This window comes from Vitis riparia, chromosome 7 (assembly GCF_004353265.1).
Source record: "Vitis riparia cultivar Riparia Gloire de Montpellier isolate 1030 chromosome 7, EGFV_Vit.rip_1.0, whole genome shotgun sequence".
Lineage (NCBI taxonomy): Eukaryota > Viridiplantae > Streptophyta > Magnoliopsida > Vitales > Vitaceae > Vitis > Vitis riparia.
Window position 1 is genome coordinate 25385829 of NC_048437.1, and position 14750 is coordinate 25400578.

The window sequence follows — 14750 nt, forward strand, 5'->3', positions numbered from 1 at the left end:
TTTTATATATTTATAAATAATTTTTATTTTTATTTATTTAAAAATATTTTAAATTTAATTTATTTATTTTTTATGGGTTGGATAATTATTTTCAAAAATATATTTTTTACTTGATAATACTAAATAAAATTATAAAAAAATTTGAGAAAACTCCACCTCTCGGAACAAAAGGGGGCGCCTAGCCATCGAGGCAAAGAGTGAGAAGTTGAGAGACTGATCGAGATTCGAGGCATTTGCTGAGCAGTAGATTGGAGAAAGAGCGAAGAGACGAGGGCTTCATCCACGGTGAGTTTCCGGCGACATTCAACCTAAGCAGCTCCATTTGTTGTTTGAATCACTCTGGTGATAAGTGTAATTTTGTAACTGTAACGTGTCCACACTCTACAGTGTTAACCGATGGAAAGCCAAGGGGCTGAAGTCGCCAGAAAACGCATGAAACCAGCTGTATGTCCCTTTTCTTTCTTTCCACTTTGGAACGAATCATCTCTTGTGCCTTTTCCTTTGATTTTTATAATTTTGTTGATGGTGACGATGATGTGGTAGATGGATGAGAACGAAGGCGAGGTCGGAGATGGAATTGTGGATCAAATAGAAGAAGAAGAAATTGAAACCAACATTGCCGGATCTGAAGAGATGGAGCTTAGCATCAATCGCATTCTTGAAAAGATTGAAAACTTCACTCAGATGGTACCTATCATAACAATACAATTTTTTTTTTTTTTTTTTTTCCGATTGTCAATTAGTTTGAGATGATTCCGTGCTAGATTCAAAGCATTCTTCTGGAAAACTGCTCTTCTTCTCCAAATAAACGGAATGATGTAACTTGTAACCATGACTTGTGCAGGTATCTGAGTTGCTGGAATCAGGAAAGACGCTCTTCAAGGATTTGAGTAACGAATTTGAAGAACGAATGATTCTGTCTGTTACTGAATTTTTTAGGATTAAAACTATTGGAGTTGCTGTTGGTTTTTTCCTTTTTCCTAAACACAATTTGTTTCTCAAATTTATGCTTATAGGATACACAAGGAACAGATAGAGAAGTGGCAGGAGGAAATCAGGGAACTCCGCCTGCTTGATGCCGCAAATGAGGAGATCAATGCGGTTCTGCAAAATGCTCGATGTCTGCTTCAGAATGTTCATTTTCACTCGTGAAGGTAATCACTACATGGCCATTTAATTTTAAGATCAACAACCTCTTAACCACCCAAAAATATTGTGTCCAACCAAATTTCTTAATTGGGAATGGGGCCTAGAATGAGCCGAGCTGATCATACTGAGTTGTTCAGTTCAAGCTTCAGCTCAGTCGGTTTTGGGCCATGTATGACTCTAAACCTGAGGGGTGTGTTATTAGCACCTTGATTCATTTGAACCCTATTCTTAATGGTTGAAAAATTATTATTACTTATTAGATAGCTACTGATTGTTTCAGCAGTGGTGCAGTTTCAATATCACGGCGTACGGATTAATGTTGACACCAGTGGCAGGACCTATATTGTTAACCATGGATACAAAAGTAATTGTATTTTTTTTTTTTTTTTTTTTTTGAATTGAAGCATTTGCCGCCTGCAACAGAATTGCAGGAGATGCCTTTATGAACATAGAGATTAGAGAGAGATGCTTGTTGTCTATGGGATATTGATCATTCTATTAAGATCCATCTACACATTTGCCCTTTTACATCTGATTCTGTGCCCCAGTCCATCTTTTATGTTATTGCGTAAATTGGCACACAGGCAGTGTGGTTTATTTAACCTAAATTTTCTCCTTCTATTGTTTCTTTCCAGTTGGGGTGGGTGTTCGTTCCCTCATATAACATCTAGAGATCACAAAAGATTCCTAGAGCAGAAATCAGATGGGTCAAAAATATGTATTGATTGAAACATCTGGGTCAATAATAATAATAACTTCGATCAGAGATATGGGGGAGAGCAGAATATGAATGAGGCCTGATGATGTTGCAGTATTAAATGACTGGCAGTACTGATATTATATAGTGACTTGTTGATACGGAGCATACAAAACCAGTTTTTAAAAATAATTTTTAAAACTATTCTCTGACATTTTATAAAACAAAAATCCCCTTGAAAACTTGAAATATTTTTAAGCTTAAATTATAAAATTATTTTATATGTTATTAAATATGTTTAAAGATAACTTTTATAATTAGTTATTTATGTTTTATTATTCTCTATATTTGTAAAATTATTTTTAAAATAACCCCAAACAAATAAGTGAAAATAAGTAAAAACAATTTATAAATACTTTTTAAAAACATATCATATTTTTGTTTTTAAAAATAAAAAATTGTTTTCTATTACCTAATTTCCAAATGTATTTCCTTTTTTTTTTTTTACAGAGAATAGAAAACAATTTTAAAAAACAATCATCAAACAAAGCCTATGAATCTTTTTGACAACCGTTTTTTAAAATACTATTTTGTTCTCCAAAACAAAAAATCGAGGAAACATGTTTGCAAAAAACTGTTTTTTGTTTTTATGTTCTCAAGAACAAAAAACATCCTTTAGTTATTGTCTGCTTTTTCACTTATTTTATAAGGACTGCTTCAAAAAATAATTATACAAATGTATCGAATAATTAAAAATAAAATAATAGACATAAAAATTATTTTTAAAACATATTTAAAAATATAAAAAATGATTAAAAACATTTTAGGTTTCAAACAGACTTTTGTTTTACAAAACATTATAACAAAGTTTTCAAATTTTGTTTTTCATAGCAGTTTTTGAAAACGGTTACCAAAAGTTTTTTTTACAAAAAACAATCCCAGTGATATTGGATTAGACAAAGCAAACACTTTAGAAAAAGGGAAAATCGTGTTTCCACGCCAGTTGGGTTGGATAATTGAGCTAAAGTCCTTCTATCACCCATGATTAAATTCAAAACCCAATGAAAGAATAAAAATTGAGAGGTATGATATTGTCTTTAAAAAATCCCTAAAATACCATTGACTATAAAATGAAAAAACTACCAGTCACTCCTACCTTTCTCTTTTCTCTCTTTAAGTTTTTCACCATTCTCTCACTTATTTATTAGTGGGATCAAGTTAAATGATTTACTAATTATTTTTCTCCAACAAATTAAACATGAAAGATAAATAATTAAAAATTATTATTGTCAAATGCATTTTTTAAGTAAATAATTTTTAAATATCTTATCAAATATTATTCTTTTTTTCAAACTTACATAATATATAATAAATATTATTATTTATTTCAAACTTACATTATTTCTTATATATATCGAACAATTTTTAAACATCTCATAAAATATCAGTATTCTTTATTTGTTCTAACTTGTAAATTAGACATCATTAAATTTTTTTTTCAAACTTATAAAATATATAATAAATATTTTTTAAATACCTTAGCAAATATATATTTTTTATTTTCTTACTTACAAAATAATAAATATGTTGTATATTATTTCTCATTGATCTTAATGGCATAGTTTGGTAAAAACAAAAACAAAAAAATAACTATCGACAATCATTCTAATGTCAAACTCAAGTTGATTAAAAATTATGCAAAACTTATTAAGAGTCTTAAACGCTCTTATACACTTGACACATTTCCCTTGTACAATTAGTGTAATATTATACCGTGATGCAAATTTCATTTCCCTCCTAAGTTATGTGTCCATGTAGGTGTGTTAAGCATATTTTTAATTATTTGGTTGATAAAATTGTGGATAATTTATGGTCAAATTTTTTTTCCCCTAACATCGTTATTGAGGAAAACATTAGAATTTCCATATGAGAATTAAATAAAGTGTATGATATGGGTATACAATTCTTAGGTGACAAGGAAAATAAAAGAGTAATTCATAATCAATTGAAAATTTTAACAAATGCTAGCCTTGTACATCCTTGTACACTTAGTATATTTCTCGTACAATTAGTGTAATACCCTTGTACAATTAGTATAACACCTTTGTACAATGGTACAAAATTCATATCCCTCCTAAATTATGTATCCATGTAGGTGTGTTAACCATGTTTCTAATTGTTTGGTTGAGAAAATATTGGATGACTTCAGGTTAAATTTTTTTTTTCCTAAACATCATTACTAAGGAAAATATTGAAATTTTTATGTAAGAGTTAAATAAAATATATGACATGAATGTACAATATGTTGGCAACAAGGAAAGTAAAATGGAGTGATTCATAATCGATTGAAATCTTTCACAAAAGGTAGCCTTATACATCTTTGTACACTTAATACATTTTTACTATACAGTTAGTGTAATACCCTAATACAATGACATAAATTTCATATCTCTCTGAGTTATGTGTTCACGTATGTATTAATAATATTTTCAATGGTTTAATTAAAGAAATAGTGGATGACTTATAGTCAAATTTTTTTCTCCAAACATCATTAATGTAAAAAGTATTGAAATTTCAATGTGAAAGTTAAATAAAGCGTGTGTGTAGACCCCTCCTTGCAAGACAAAGATGATATTTTTTTTAATTTTATTTTAGCTGCCACCACCCGAGAGAAGGGAGCTTTTCCTTTTTTTAATAGGATAGGGGGGGACCCCTTTGGCTGGCAAGGAGAGCAACTTCAAAGACACGGCAAAGGGACATGGGCGGACCATGCTGGTGGTCAGGGACGCCATGCTTGCTGAGCGGAGGAACAGTAGGGCAAGTAGAGGCTTGCCAAGGAAGATAGGAAAAGGAGAGATAGCTAGAGGAAAAGAGGCCAGACGGAGGAGGGATTCGTTGGCTGCAGTGAGGGAGCAAGGTAGCAAGACTAAAAGAAAGCGAGTTGTAGGCGGCGGGAATGAGAAGAAAAAGGTATGGCTGCCAGGAATGCTTTGTTCTTCTCCGTTGGAATATAATTTTATTTATTTTTCTTTCTTTTCTTTTCTTGATATTTTCTGTGAATTGCCTGACTTAGTGCCTAGTTTTATGATTCATGTTTGACTGTTGTCTTCTTCATTTTCTTTGGAATGATTCGAGAGTGACACAGCTCTGCTTTTAGTTTCACTATGCATCATGTGGAAATCTTGTTTTGTTGTTGTTTTCAATACCATGGGATATTTATTTGATTTCATTCACCTTCATCTGAGCTCCTGGATTGATACATGAAATGAGGTTTTGTGGGGTTTCATTGGCTTCCCATTATTTCGTGCTCTGCTTGTTGTCCTCCCCTGTTCTTGGTGCTTTGCCATGGTGAGTATCAGATTTCTCATCTCTACCTAAAAGAGTAAGGCATTGTCGAAGGAAATCTGGTTTGGGGTGCTTCTGAAGGAGCTCAACATCAGAGTATCTGGTAGATATCTGGACAAGGAAAACAGATGGGATTGCTCAGATCGTTTAAGTTGATGAATTTGTTGAAGTTGCAGATTCTACCTTGTGTGGATCAGTAACAGTATTTGGGTGTCCCTGAATGCAATCTGTTCATTAGCTGCTAGTTGACTTGCCTCCGGTCCATTGTCCATCCTTTGGATTGATGATTAAGGAGTTTGTGATCCATGACCGGAGTGCTCCCGAAAAAAATGAATTCCATGAGATGAGCAGCCCTAGGCTAAGATTTGTTCACCCAGATCTTCTAGAGAGAATTTGCACAAAATAAAGCAAGCAAAGTTGTTCTCGAACGACGCCGGCGGCTTGCCGCCGGCGGCGAAATGCCTCCGCCACGAGCAGAACGCTCATAGCAACCATGGTTGGCAGAAGGTCACCTACGCCAGGCGCAATCGGAAGTAGCAGTCCAAGAACTTAGATTCCGTTGGGAATTCTGAAAAGTTCGTGTCAATGGAACGCCCACCACCGAGGACAAGCCTAACGTGTTCCGATCACTCGAGCAGCAGGCGGAGGAGCAGCGTCTGCGGGTCCTGGAAGCTCGCATGGTGGCTGCTGCTGCTGCTGCTGTCGATGATCATCAAGTCGGATCGAAGCCCAAGCACAGGTCCCCTGGGTTCGTTCTCTCAGCAGTGCTGACGTCCACTGCTCCGAGTTCGGCTTTGATTCCAGGAATCTCTCCTAGTCCATGCCCTTCCGCGAGTTCTTGGTTCAGAGGCGGGCCAATGATCTGCTGATGTTCAGTTTCTCGGAGCTCAGATCGGTGACTAAAGGATTTAGCAGAGCTCTGACGATAGGAGAGGGAGTATTCGGGTGCGTGTACAGAGGTGTGGTGAGGGTTCATGCTGATGAAGCTCCCGATTCAAAGATGGACGTGGCTGTAAAGCAGCTGAAATGGGTTCCTTGCTGAATGATATCAGCATGAAGCTTGGTCCAAGGTTCGATAAAATGGGGTTCGGAGCTGCGAAAGAGGTTGGGTTTTATCCAGATGTCGGCGACGTTGCTTTTGGTGGCAATGGCACTGGCAGCGGCGGTGGTCCAGCGTCCTCTTCTATATGCAACACGTAGCAGCTAAGCTACGAGGAAGGCAGATTCGTTTATGGAGACTGTTTTGCATGGATCCCCCCTCAAGCCCATTTCCAAAGCCCACTTGCCCCACTTACTTTCATGCATGCAGTCGGTGGAGAGTGTCACTCATGCATATATATTTGCTTATTTGTGCAACCTCTCCATTCTCAATATCAAGATTCAATCCTCACCCTTTTAACTTTTAAATCTAATTGTCAAAATCTTCATTTTCAAAGTATAGTTCCCCAAAATCCTTTCTAATTTTTAAGAGTTTCTATTTCATAATGTTCCTTTTTTTTAGCTCCCCAATTCCAAAGTCAATTTTCAAGATTCAAGATTTTAATCTAGTTTCCGAAACTCCAATATCTTCCTAAATTAATTTTCAATTTTAAATATTCAACTATTCAATTTTATACGTTTAGATATTATGTTTGTCAATAATTATTTTTATCCCATATATATTTATTCATCTCATTAAAAAAAATCATTAAAGTTTCCACCCTTCAAAAATCTGAATTCCAAATCTAATTTTCAAACCCCTAAAAAAAATCCACTATTCTTCTTTATTCATTTAAAAGTTACTTTACTTAAACAGAATTGTCATCCTATATTTATTTATTTATTCAAAATCCAATTCTTCAAAAACTTGACTTCTTAAATTAATTTTCAATCTCGAAATTTCCACTATTCAATTTCACTCACTTAAATACTACGTTTGTTAATTATTATTATTATTCGATATATATTCATTCACCTTCTTCTAAGATTCGCACTCATTAAAGTCCAATTCCTTCAAAAATCCCATATCCTAATTTAATTTCCAACCCTGAAAATTCCATCATTTTTTTTTATTCCGTTTAAATGTTATTTTCGTTAATTAGTATTATCATCCTGTACGAGTTTACTAATTTACAATCCAATCCTTTAGAAATCCGATGTCCCAATTTAATTTTCAAACCCCTAAAAATTCCACTATTCTTTTTATTCCGTTCTAAATGATTATCTTCGTTAATTAGTATTATCATCCTATATTAGTTTATTTATTCAAAATCCAATCCTTTAAAAGGATCCAATGTTATAATTTAATTTTCAATCCTAAAACTCTACTATTTGGCTAAATGTTATTTTCTTTAATTTGAATTAGTACCTTATATTCATTTACTTATTTAAAGTCTAATCCCTCGAAAATCTAACTCCCTAACTCAATTTTTCAATTCTAAAAATTCCGCAATTCGCTCAAATCTTATTTTCATTAGAATCATCCTCCCCTATTTGCCTATCTATTTAAAGTATAATCCTTCAAAAATCCCATGCTTAAATTTAATTCTTCAAATATTCGTTTAAATCTTATTTTCATCAATCAGGATTATTATCCCATATTCATCCATTTATTTAAAACCTAGTTCTTCAAAAATCTCACGTCACGTCTTAATTTAATTTTTTTTAATCCTAAAAATTTTACAATTCGTCTAAATTTTATCCTCACCCATTAGAATCATCATTCCATATCTATTCAAAGTCCAATCTTTCGAAAACCCCCTGTCTTAATTCAACTTTCGATCCCAGAAATTCCATTATTCGTCTAAATTTTATTTTTTGTTAATTAGGATTCTTTTTCCACATCTATTATATTTCATATAAGATCCAATTCTTCAAAGATCCAATTTCTGAATTAAAACTTCAATCCCAAAAATTCTACTACCCATTCTCTATTCGTCTAAATATTATTTTCGTTAATTAGTATTATAATCTCATACCTACCTATTTATTCAAAGTCATATCTTTTAAAAAAAACCCAACGCCCTAAATCAAATTCTCAATTAGAAAAATTCCACTAATCTTTTCTTTTATTATTCGTTCAAACATTATTTTTGTTAATTAGTATCGTTATTCCATGTTTATTTATTCATTTATTTCAATCATTAAAATTCAATTCTTCAAAACCGGATTTCTAAATTTAACCTTGAGACTAAAAAATCCCACCATTCACTATCATTCATTCAAATATCATCTTTGTTATCATTGTTACAATTCCATCGTCTACCTATTTCTTTTTTTTTTTTTTTTCTTTTCTAAAAATTCCAATAATTAGGATTCAATTATTCAGAGATCCGACTTTCGAACTTAATTTTTTAAATCCCACTATTCACTTTCATCCGTTCAAATATCACTTTCGTCAAAATCTGATTTTCCAATTTAATTTTTAATCTCACAAATCTCACTATTCACTAATTCATCCGTCCAAATATCGTTTTGATTAATTAGTAACATTATTCCATACTTACCCATTTATTTCTCTTAAAAATTTCAGTCATTAAAGCCTAATTCTTCAAAATTCCGATTTCTAAATTTAGCTATTTGAAATTCCAATTGTCCTATCTCCGAACTTAATTTTCAGTTTCCCATGCTCCAATTCCCGTGTTTATCCCGCTATTTATTATTATCATTATCATCATCATCTTATTCATTATTTCTATAAATTCTGCCTTCGAATGATTTCTAAGATTTCCAATTTTTATACATCGACTTTCATAATTTTTACGTCTCAAATAACTTACGATTCCGATCCCTTTCAAAATTTAATTCCCATAATCCCAATTTTCGTAACTTAATTTTTCTTAAAAATCCCGAACTTCCAAATAATTCTTCAAAATCCCAATTTTCTTTCAAATTTGATTTCTAAAAGTTCTCATTCTTACATTTAATTCCTAAGAATCCTATTTTCAAATAATCTCCAAGATTCTGATTCTCGAATGAATTTCAAAAATCCTTTTTTCCTTCGAACAATTTTAATCCCTGTTTGGTGATGTGTGTGATATGTTTTGTGCTCTATATGGTGTTCTAACCCTCTCTATTGATAGCGCATGGTGGCTCGTGGCCTAGGTACGTACCCATTTTCCCTTTAATTGTTGTCTATGCATGTCCCGATTCTCACACGTGCATGATCACCCTGAGTATTCATTGATTTTCACATCAATTGTCACAACAGCTTCATTTTATTAGTAGAGACCCGACTTTAGGGACTTAGAGGGGTGCTATGGTCTTCACCGTACCTTCCCGATAAGTAACCTGACCCCCGAGCCCGATCCGGTTTTTCGTAGATCACCTTTTCCAAAATAAGGAGTCGCACTTAGGGTTTTCTTTCTTATTTTGTTTACCCTTTTAAAAATAAAACAAAAATAAGTGGCGACTCCAAGTCATTTTCTTAATCAATAAAAATCCATTTTCAAGTTAAAATCGAGCTCACCATCGAGTGGGAAACGCATGAGCCGAAATGCGGGGTCCACAAAATGGCGACTCCACTGGGGATTTTTAGAGGGTCAAGCTTGAACTTAAAGTGAAGCAAACATGACATTTGATGAGTCGATCAGTGAGTACCTGTCTCTTGATTGCACATCGGGAGTTTTTGATGCATGCTTAGATATTGTGTTGTGACATTGATATGATTGATTATCTTGATTTAGGGCTTCGGATGTCGTTTTTTTTCTATACTTCATTGCTAGATTAGTCTGGTACATTGACATGCCGATTATCATAGATTGCTCATCTTGTTTTGCTTGGTATAGCGATTCTGTTTCTTCCTGATTATTCTGCTCACTTCACATGCATGGACTCACTATTGTTCATCGTTTGACTTGCTGTGTTGTCCTCTTTGACTCGCATATTATCTTGATCGTCTTTTGGGCATGATGTTCGTATTGCTATTCATCCTGATAGTCATAGCTTTTTGTGTGGACATGAGTGATATATCCTGTACTCTGCCTGATTGTATGATGCATGACTGCCCTCTCTCTGTATGATTGCATGTCGCCTGTCTATGTGGGTCGCACTTCTATCCCCCTACCTCCAACTCTCTTGGTTTCGGTCATTCCTTTCATCTTGGTTCTCACTATTGCAAGTGTGAGGCCTTCTGTGTGCTTGCTTTCTGACCGAGCCAGAGATTAGGAGTAGGGTCTAGCGATGGGCTATATCGATGTACGGGAGCATTCTGGAGGAGACCGACATATCAATGCTGATTGGAGTCCGATCGTTGAAGACCTGTATAGCCCCGAGCTAGGTTTCATGGATAGTTGTGCGACCAGTGTGTTTTCTCTTCTGCTCTAGATTCATAGGGTTTTCGGATGCACCCACACCATTCACTGTGCACTCTAGTTGACTATTGAGTATTGAGAGTTTGAGAGGTTTCACCATAGGAAACCCCTTGGGATGTCGAGGTAGTGCATGTGTGGAGGTGATGACCACCTTGCATGGAAGCACCCCGTCTCTTCGGAGGTGTGCAGAGGGTTGCGTACCGTCGGAGGGTATGATCGCTTCTGCTAGGGATCTTTAAAGTCCACCCATATCCATTTAGAGCCACCTTCACCTCGTAGGTTGAGCCATAGATCCTTCTATTAGGACTCCCTCCCTACACGTGGGTGCATCTGAGGGCTTTCAGAGCCTCTGTGGTTACACTTCGGATTTGACACTCCCTCTTTTTAGTCTTCAGTTGAGAGTGCTCGGAGATCGGTATGAGTTTGAGTACGGTTGGATCACCTTTCGTCGTGTCATCTTGGATTATGCTTTTCACTCGATGAGTTTGGCATGTTTTCTCCCTAGGGTTTTCGTTATCATTTCTTGGCTCGATGCATCTCTTCACTTTGTCGTCACTTACTCGATACTTTGGGATATGTTCATGATCATCTTTTTACACTGTACACCTATCACGGGCTCAGTACCTCATTCTTTGTTTGGTCCTTGGTTCGATTTTCGACTCGATGCTCATATTTTCATTGCAGAAAGGTGAAAGGCACACTTTCATATTCACACACTTTTCGAGAGACTTGCCTCGATCACCTTATCATTTTCTCTCTTATGGGGCCCGAGTTGAAGGTTGAATCAAGGATATTTTGGTCTATATTGAATATCGATCTCGTGATAGTGTTGTTCTTCACACCCCATTCACTTTCTTCACACCTCGATCATTTTCTGGATCATCGATAGAAATCCTTTAGTCGTATTTGTAGTTGTCTCACACTAGACACTCATGTGACTCTAGGGATTCTATCGTATATCCAAATTTTGATTGTCACCATACGATTGTGTACCCCACCCTGTCATGTATTGAGTCGTGTTGTATCATGCATTGGTCATTGTTCGTTGCATCTCGTGTCGTTGCATGAGTCGTGTTTGAGTCGTTTTGTTTGGGTTCTTTTGTAGGGGTCTATTTGTAGTCCCAGTCTTGGTTCAGTGCCCTGGGTTGAGTGGGAGATAGGTTGATTCGTATCGCTGAGCTGCTATAGACGGATTCACATTTGGTTTCGTTTGGTTAGCTTATCACTTCTGTGGTTTCGATTCAGGAGGCATTGACCAGTTTGAGTTAGAGGATGGATACTCAGCAGAGTAAGCATGTAGTGCTCGAGGACACGCCATCTGATATAGTGACACCACCTGTTATACCTGTTCAGATGCCCGCTACACAGACTTTGCATGATCAGGCTGCTATCATTCCACTCATTGCCACACCAGTTACCATTATTGAGGATCCTCGTTCTCGTATGGATAGACTCGAGCAGAGGATTAGACAGATGAGAGATCTTGATGAGATGATTTCATGGGATGACCCTAACGATGTGCCAGTGGCCACTTTGCCAGTCGGTTTCAGGATGCCTGATATAGAGAGATATACGGGTGTTGGATGTCCTCGTATTCATCTCAGACTCTATAGCACAGTTATGAGAGCTCTTGGTCTAGATGAGGCACAGTTGCTCACTTTGTTCCCATTGTCATTGAGCGGCATGACACGGAGATGGTACGTTTCATTAGAGACATCTCGTCGGAGAACTTGGGAGGATTTAGCACAGGAGTTTCTGAGACAGTATTCCTCCAGTGGTGATACGAGCGTTACACGTAGAGAGCTTGAGTTTCTTCGACAGGGATCAGATGAGCCTATTTCTTCTTTTATCTCTCGCTGGAGGGAGAAGGTCGCGGAGATGATTGAGCGACCTACCGAGAGAGATCAGATGAGCATGTTTTTGAGGAGTTTGCATCCTAGGTTTGCTCGACATCTGACAGGAGTCCCATTCCAGGATTTCAGATCATTGGTTCAGGCTTTATTCGATGTAGATGATGGCATCTCTAGAGGATTATGGTCAGATATTACTCATTCCCTAGATACTGAGGGGAAGGGAGTTGGTGGATCATCTGAGAGCTATGGATGCATATGTTCTGCGGACTTTCAGCATCGACGACCCGGTTATCATCCCTATGCGAGATCACTACAGATACCCAGGAGTGATTTCCCGCCTTTACAACATCGTCATCCTCAGTCAGTTCAGCAGTACCCTTCTGTGCATCCTCATACTGTCACGACGCGACCTTCATTTCAGTTTCAGCATCCACAGACTAGTATCCCACGACATGAGCAGTCTCGTCCCCATCGGCGACGTCAGAGGACTTATTCTGATTTGGGGATGCCTTTAGATAGAGCTTTTGAGCGACTCAGAGCTACTGGCTTTTTAGTACCATTGGCCCCTAGGCCACTCCCGAGTACTTTACCTCCACGTTTTCGTGCTCATGAGTTTTGTACATTTCACCAGATGGCAGGCCATCGTACTGACTATTGTGCTTCTCTACGTCATGCCATACAGGATCTTATTGACAGTGGTGCGGTTAGCTTCCCTTTATTGACCACAGATACTGATCTCGGTTCAGATATGACTGTTGATTCCTTTCCAGCCTATTCCACACATGCAGTTCCTCCTCCTTCGGGCTTATACCATCATGTTTGAGACACCCAGGGCACTGATATTCACCAGACGTTATGATATGGCAGACCTTGTTGGTGTACTTTTGGGACTACGTTATTAGTTGGTCGTTTTGAGTTTTTGTTCTCTTTTCTTTTTATTTGAGTCTTGTTTTATAGTTAGTGATTCGTGTTCGTACCTTGTGTTTCGAGAGTAAACCTTAGTGTCTTATTTTGCATGATGTACTCTCATTTCGCTTAGTGGTATTGTTGTTTTCTTGGGTATGCGTTTCCGTCTTCTTTTTATTATTATCATTATTTCTTATCATGCATTTTATGTGTTGTTATTTTGGGTAGCATCGTGTGTTGCTTTGTTTTTGTCTCTTGTATGTTTTTGTTTTAGAGTCTTGGACAGTTTTAGTGTCGTGACTGGTCCCCGAGCAGAGATTGATGGTATGATGATTATGATACAGAGCACCTTGATACTAGACTTCTTCAGCTGAGGTTCACCATGTCGGACAAGATCACACCCATTACTCTTACTACTCTTTACGGGATGATGGTGGATTTGACACGGAGGGTTGAGAGGATTGAGTTTATTTTGTCGGAGTACCCATCATCATCGAGAGGAGCTCCAGGAGTAGCGATGCCTTCATTGCCACATTTGACTTCACCGACATCGGTTACTTTGGGTGCCTCACATCCACGACCTCACCCATATTCAGTGTTCCAGCAGCATTCCTCACCCATTTCATTGGCTACATTGACACGACCTCCATCCCGGCTTCAGGGCCCTCCGGTCATTACAGCTCCTCAGGAGCGACTTCACCATCGTCGACGATGCCAGAGACACTTTTCAGATTTGAGCACACCCCTAAGCAGAGTCTTTGAGACGTTCCAGGCCATGGGATTTTTGGCTCCTCTGGCTCCTAGGGCACTTCCAGATCCTGTGCCTCCGCAGTTTCGGCTTGATTTATACTGTATGTACCATCAGTCAGTAGGACATCACACTGATCATTGCACTGCTCTACGACATGCCATACAGGACATTATTGATTCTGGGACGTTTGGGCATCCTCAGTCTGACATGTTTCCTATTCCAACCTCAGCTCAGGCCATGCATGCAGACGCTTCTTCACCAACAGTCCCTGATCTTATTGATTTGGGCAATTGACTCATGTTTGACTTACCTTGGTGTGGTGGCGCTCAGATTTTGTTCCTTCTATGGCCAGAGATGTGACGACAGTACCAGTCACTATTTTTGTTTTTGTTTTTGTTTGTTTAGTCTTGTTTTGTTTTGACTTTTAGAGACTATAACTTGATTCTTGAGTATTGTCTTTGTTATCCTTCTTTTGCATGATGTACTCATCGGATTATCCCATTGGATGTCATTTTCCTTTATGGACATGTGTTTGTGTTTTGTGATATGATGTGTTATACTTTTGACTTGAGGTGTCTTTTCACTTGCACATTGTGGTATTGAGGCTTGACCTATCATGGAGGATATTGAGCCTATTAGCCTAGGATCAGGGATTTGACTTAGAGAGTTCGAGATTGTGACACATCTTCTTATGATCAGAGCAGTATCTTGCTCACTTCCCACACCTTGACTTTGTTTTGACCTGCGTTCCATCCATT

General features: G+C 37.0%; 2 protein-coding genes across 5 annotated transcripts; both read left to right on the forward strand.

Moving 5' to 3' along the window:
- Positions 1-178: 178 nt before the first annotated feature.
- Positions 179-1677, forward strand: LOC117918993. 3 transcript variants are annotated; one of them, XM_034835998.1, is made up of 6 exons: positions 179-285; positions 388-444; positions 544-687; positions 845-918; positions 1017-1154; positions 1430-1677. In XM_034835998.1, exons 2-5 carry the CDS (start codon positions 397-399, stop codon positions 1150-1152), a joined length of 402 nt encoding a protein of 133 aa, XP_034691889.1. In that variant the 5' UTR covers positions 179-285; positions 388-396; the 3' UTR covers positions 1153-1154; positions 1430-1677. The 3 variants fall into 3 exon arrangements, with proteins under 3 accessions (XP_034691889.1, XP_034691887.1, XP_034691888.1); XM_034835996.1 differs by having other exon boundaries at positions 1433-1677; XM_034835997.1 differs by having other exon boundaries at positions 1441-1677.
- A 2895-nt stretch (positions 1678-4572) lies between these two features.
- On the forward strand, positions 4573-14358 carry LOC117917895. 2 transcript variants are annotated; one of them, XM_034834357.1, is made up of 2 exons: positions 4573-4816; positions 13586-14358. In XM_034834357.1, exon 2 carries the CDS (start codon positions 13624-13626, stop codon positions 14284-14286), a length of 663 nt encoding a protein of 220 aa, XP_034690248.1. In that variant the 5' UTR covers positions 4573-4816; positions 13586-13623; the 3' UTR covers positions 14287-14358. The 2 variants fall into 2 exon arrangements, with proteins under 2 accessions (XP_034690248.1, XP_034690249.1); XM_034834358.1 differs by lacking the exon at positions 13586-14358 and adding an exon at positions 11728-11885.
- Positions 14359-14750: the final 392 nt, after the last annotated feature.

What these genes read in the sequence shown, in the direction of transcription:
- LOC117918993 (XM_034835998.1), top strand. Translation starts at nt 397, where the DNA reads ATGGAAAGCCAAGGGGCTGAAGTCGCCAGAAAACGCATGAAACCAGCT. An exon ending in GAAAACGCATGAAACCAGCT is followed by an intron (nt 445 to 543) that starts GTATGTCCCTTT and finishes ATGATGTGGTAG; the next exon opens with ATGGATGAGAACGAAGGCGA. An exon ending in TTTGAAGAACGAATGATTCT is followed by an intron (nt 919 to 1,016) that starts GTCTGTTACTGA and finishes TTATGCTTATAG; the next exon opens with GATACACAAGGAACAGATAG.
- LOC117917895 (XM_034834357.1), top strand. Translation starts at nt 13,624, where the DNA reads ATGTCGGACAAGATCACACCCATTACTCTTACTACTCTTTACGGGATG.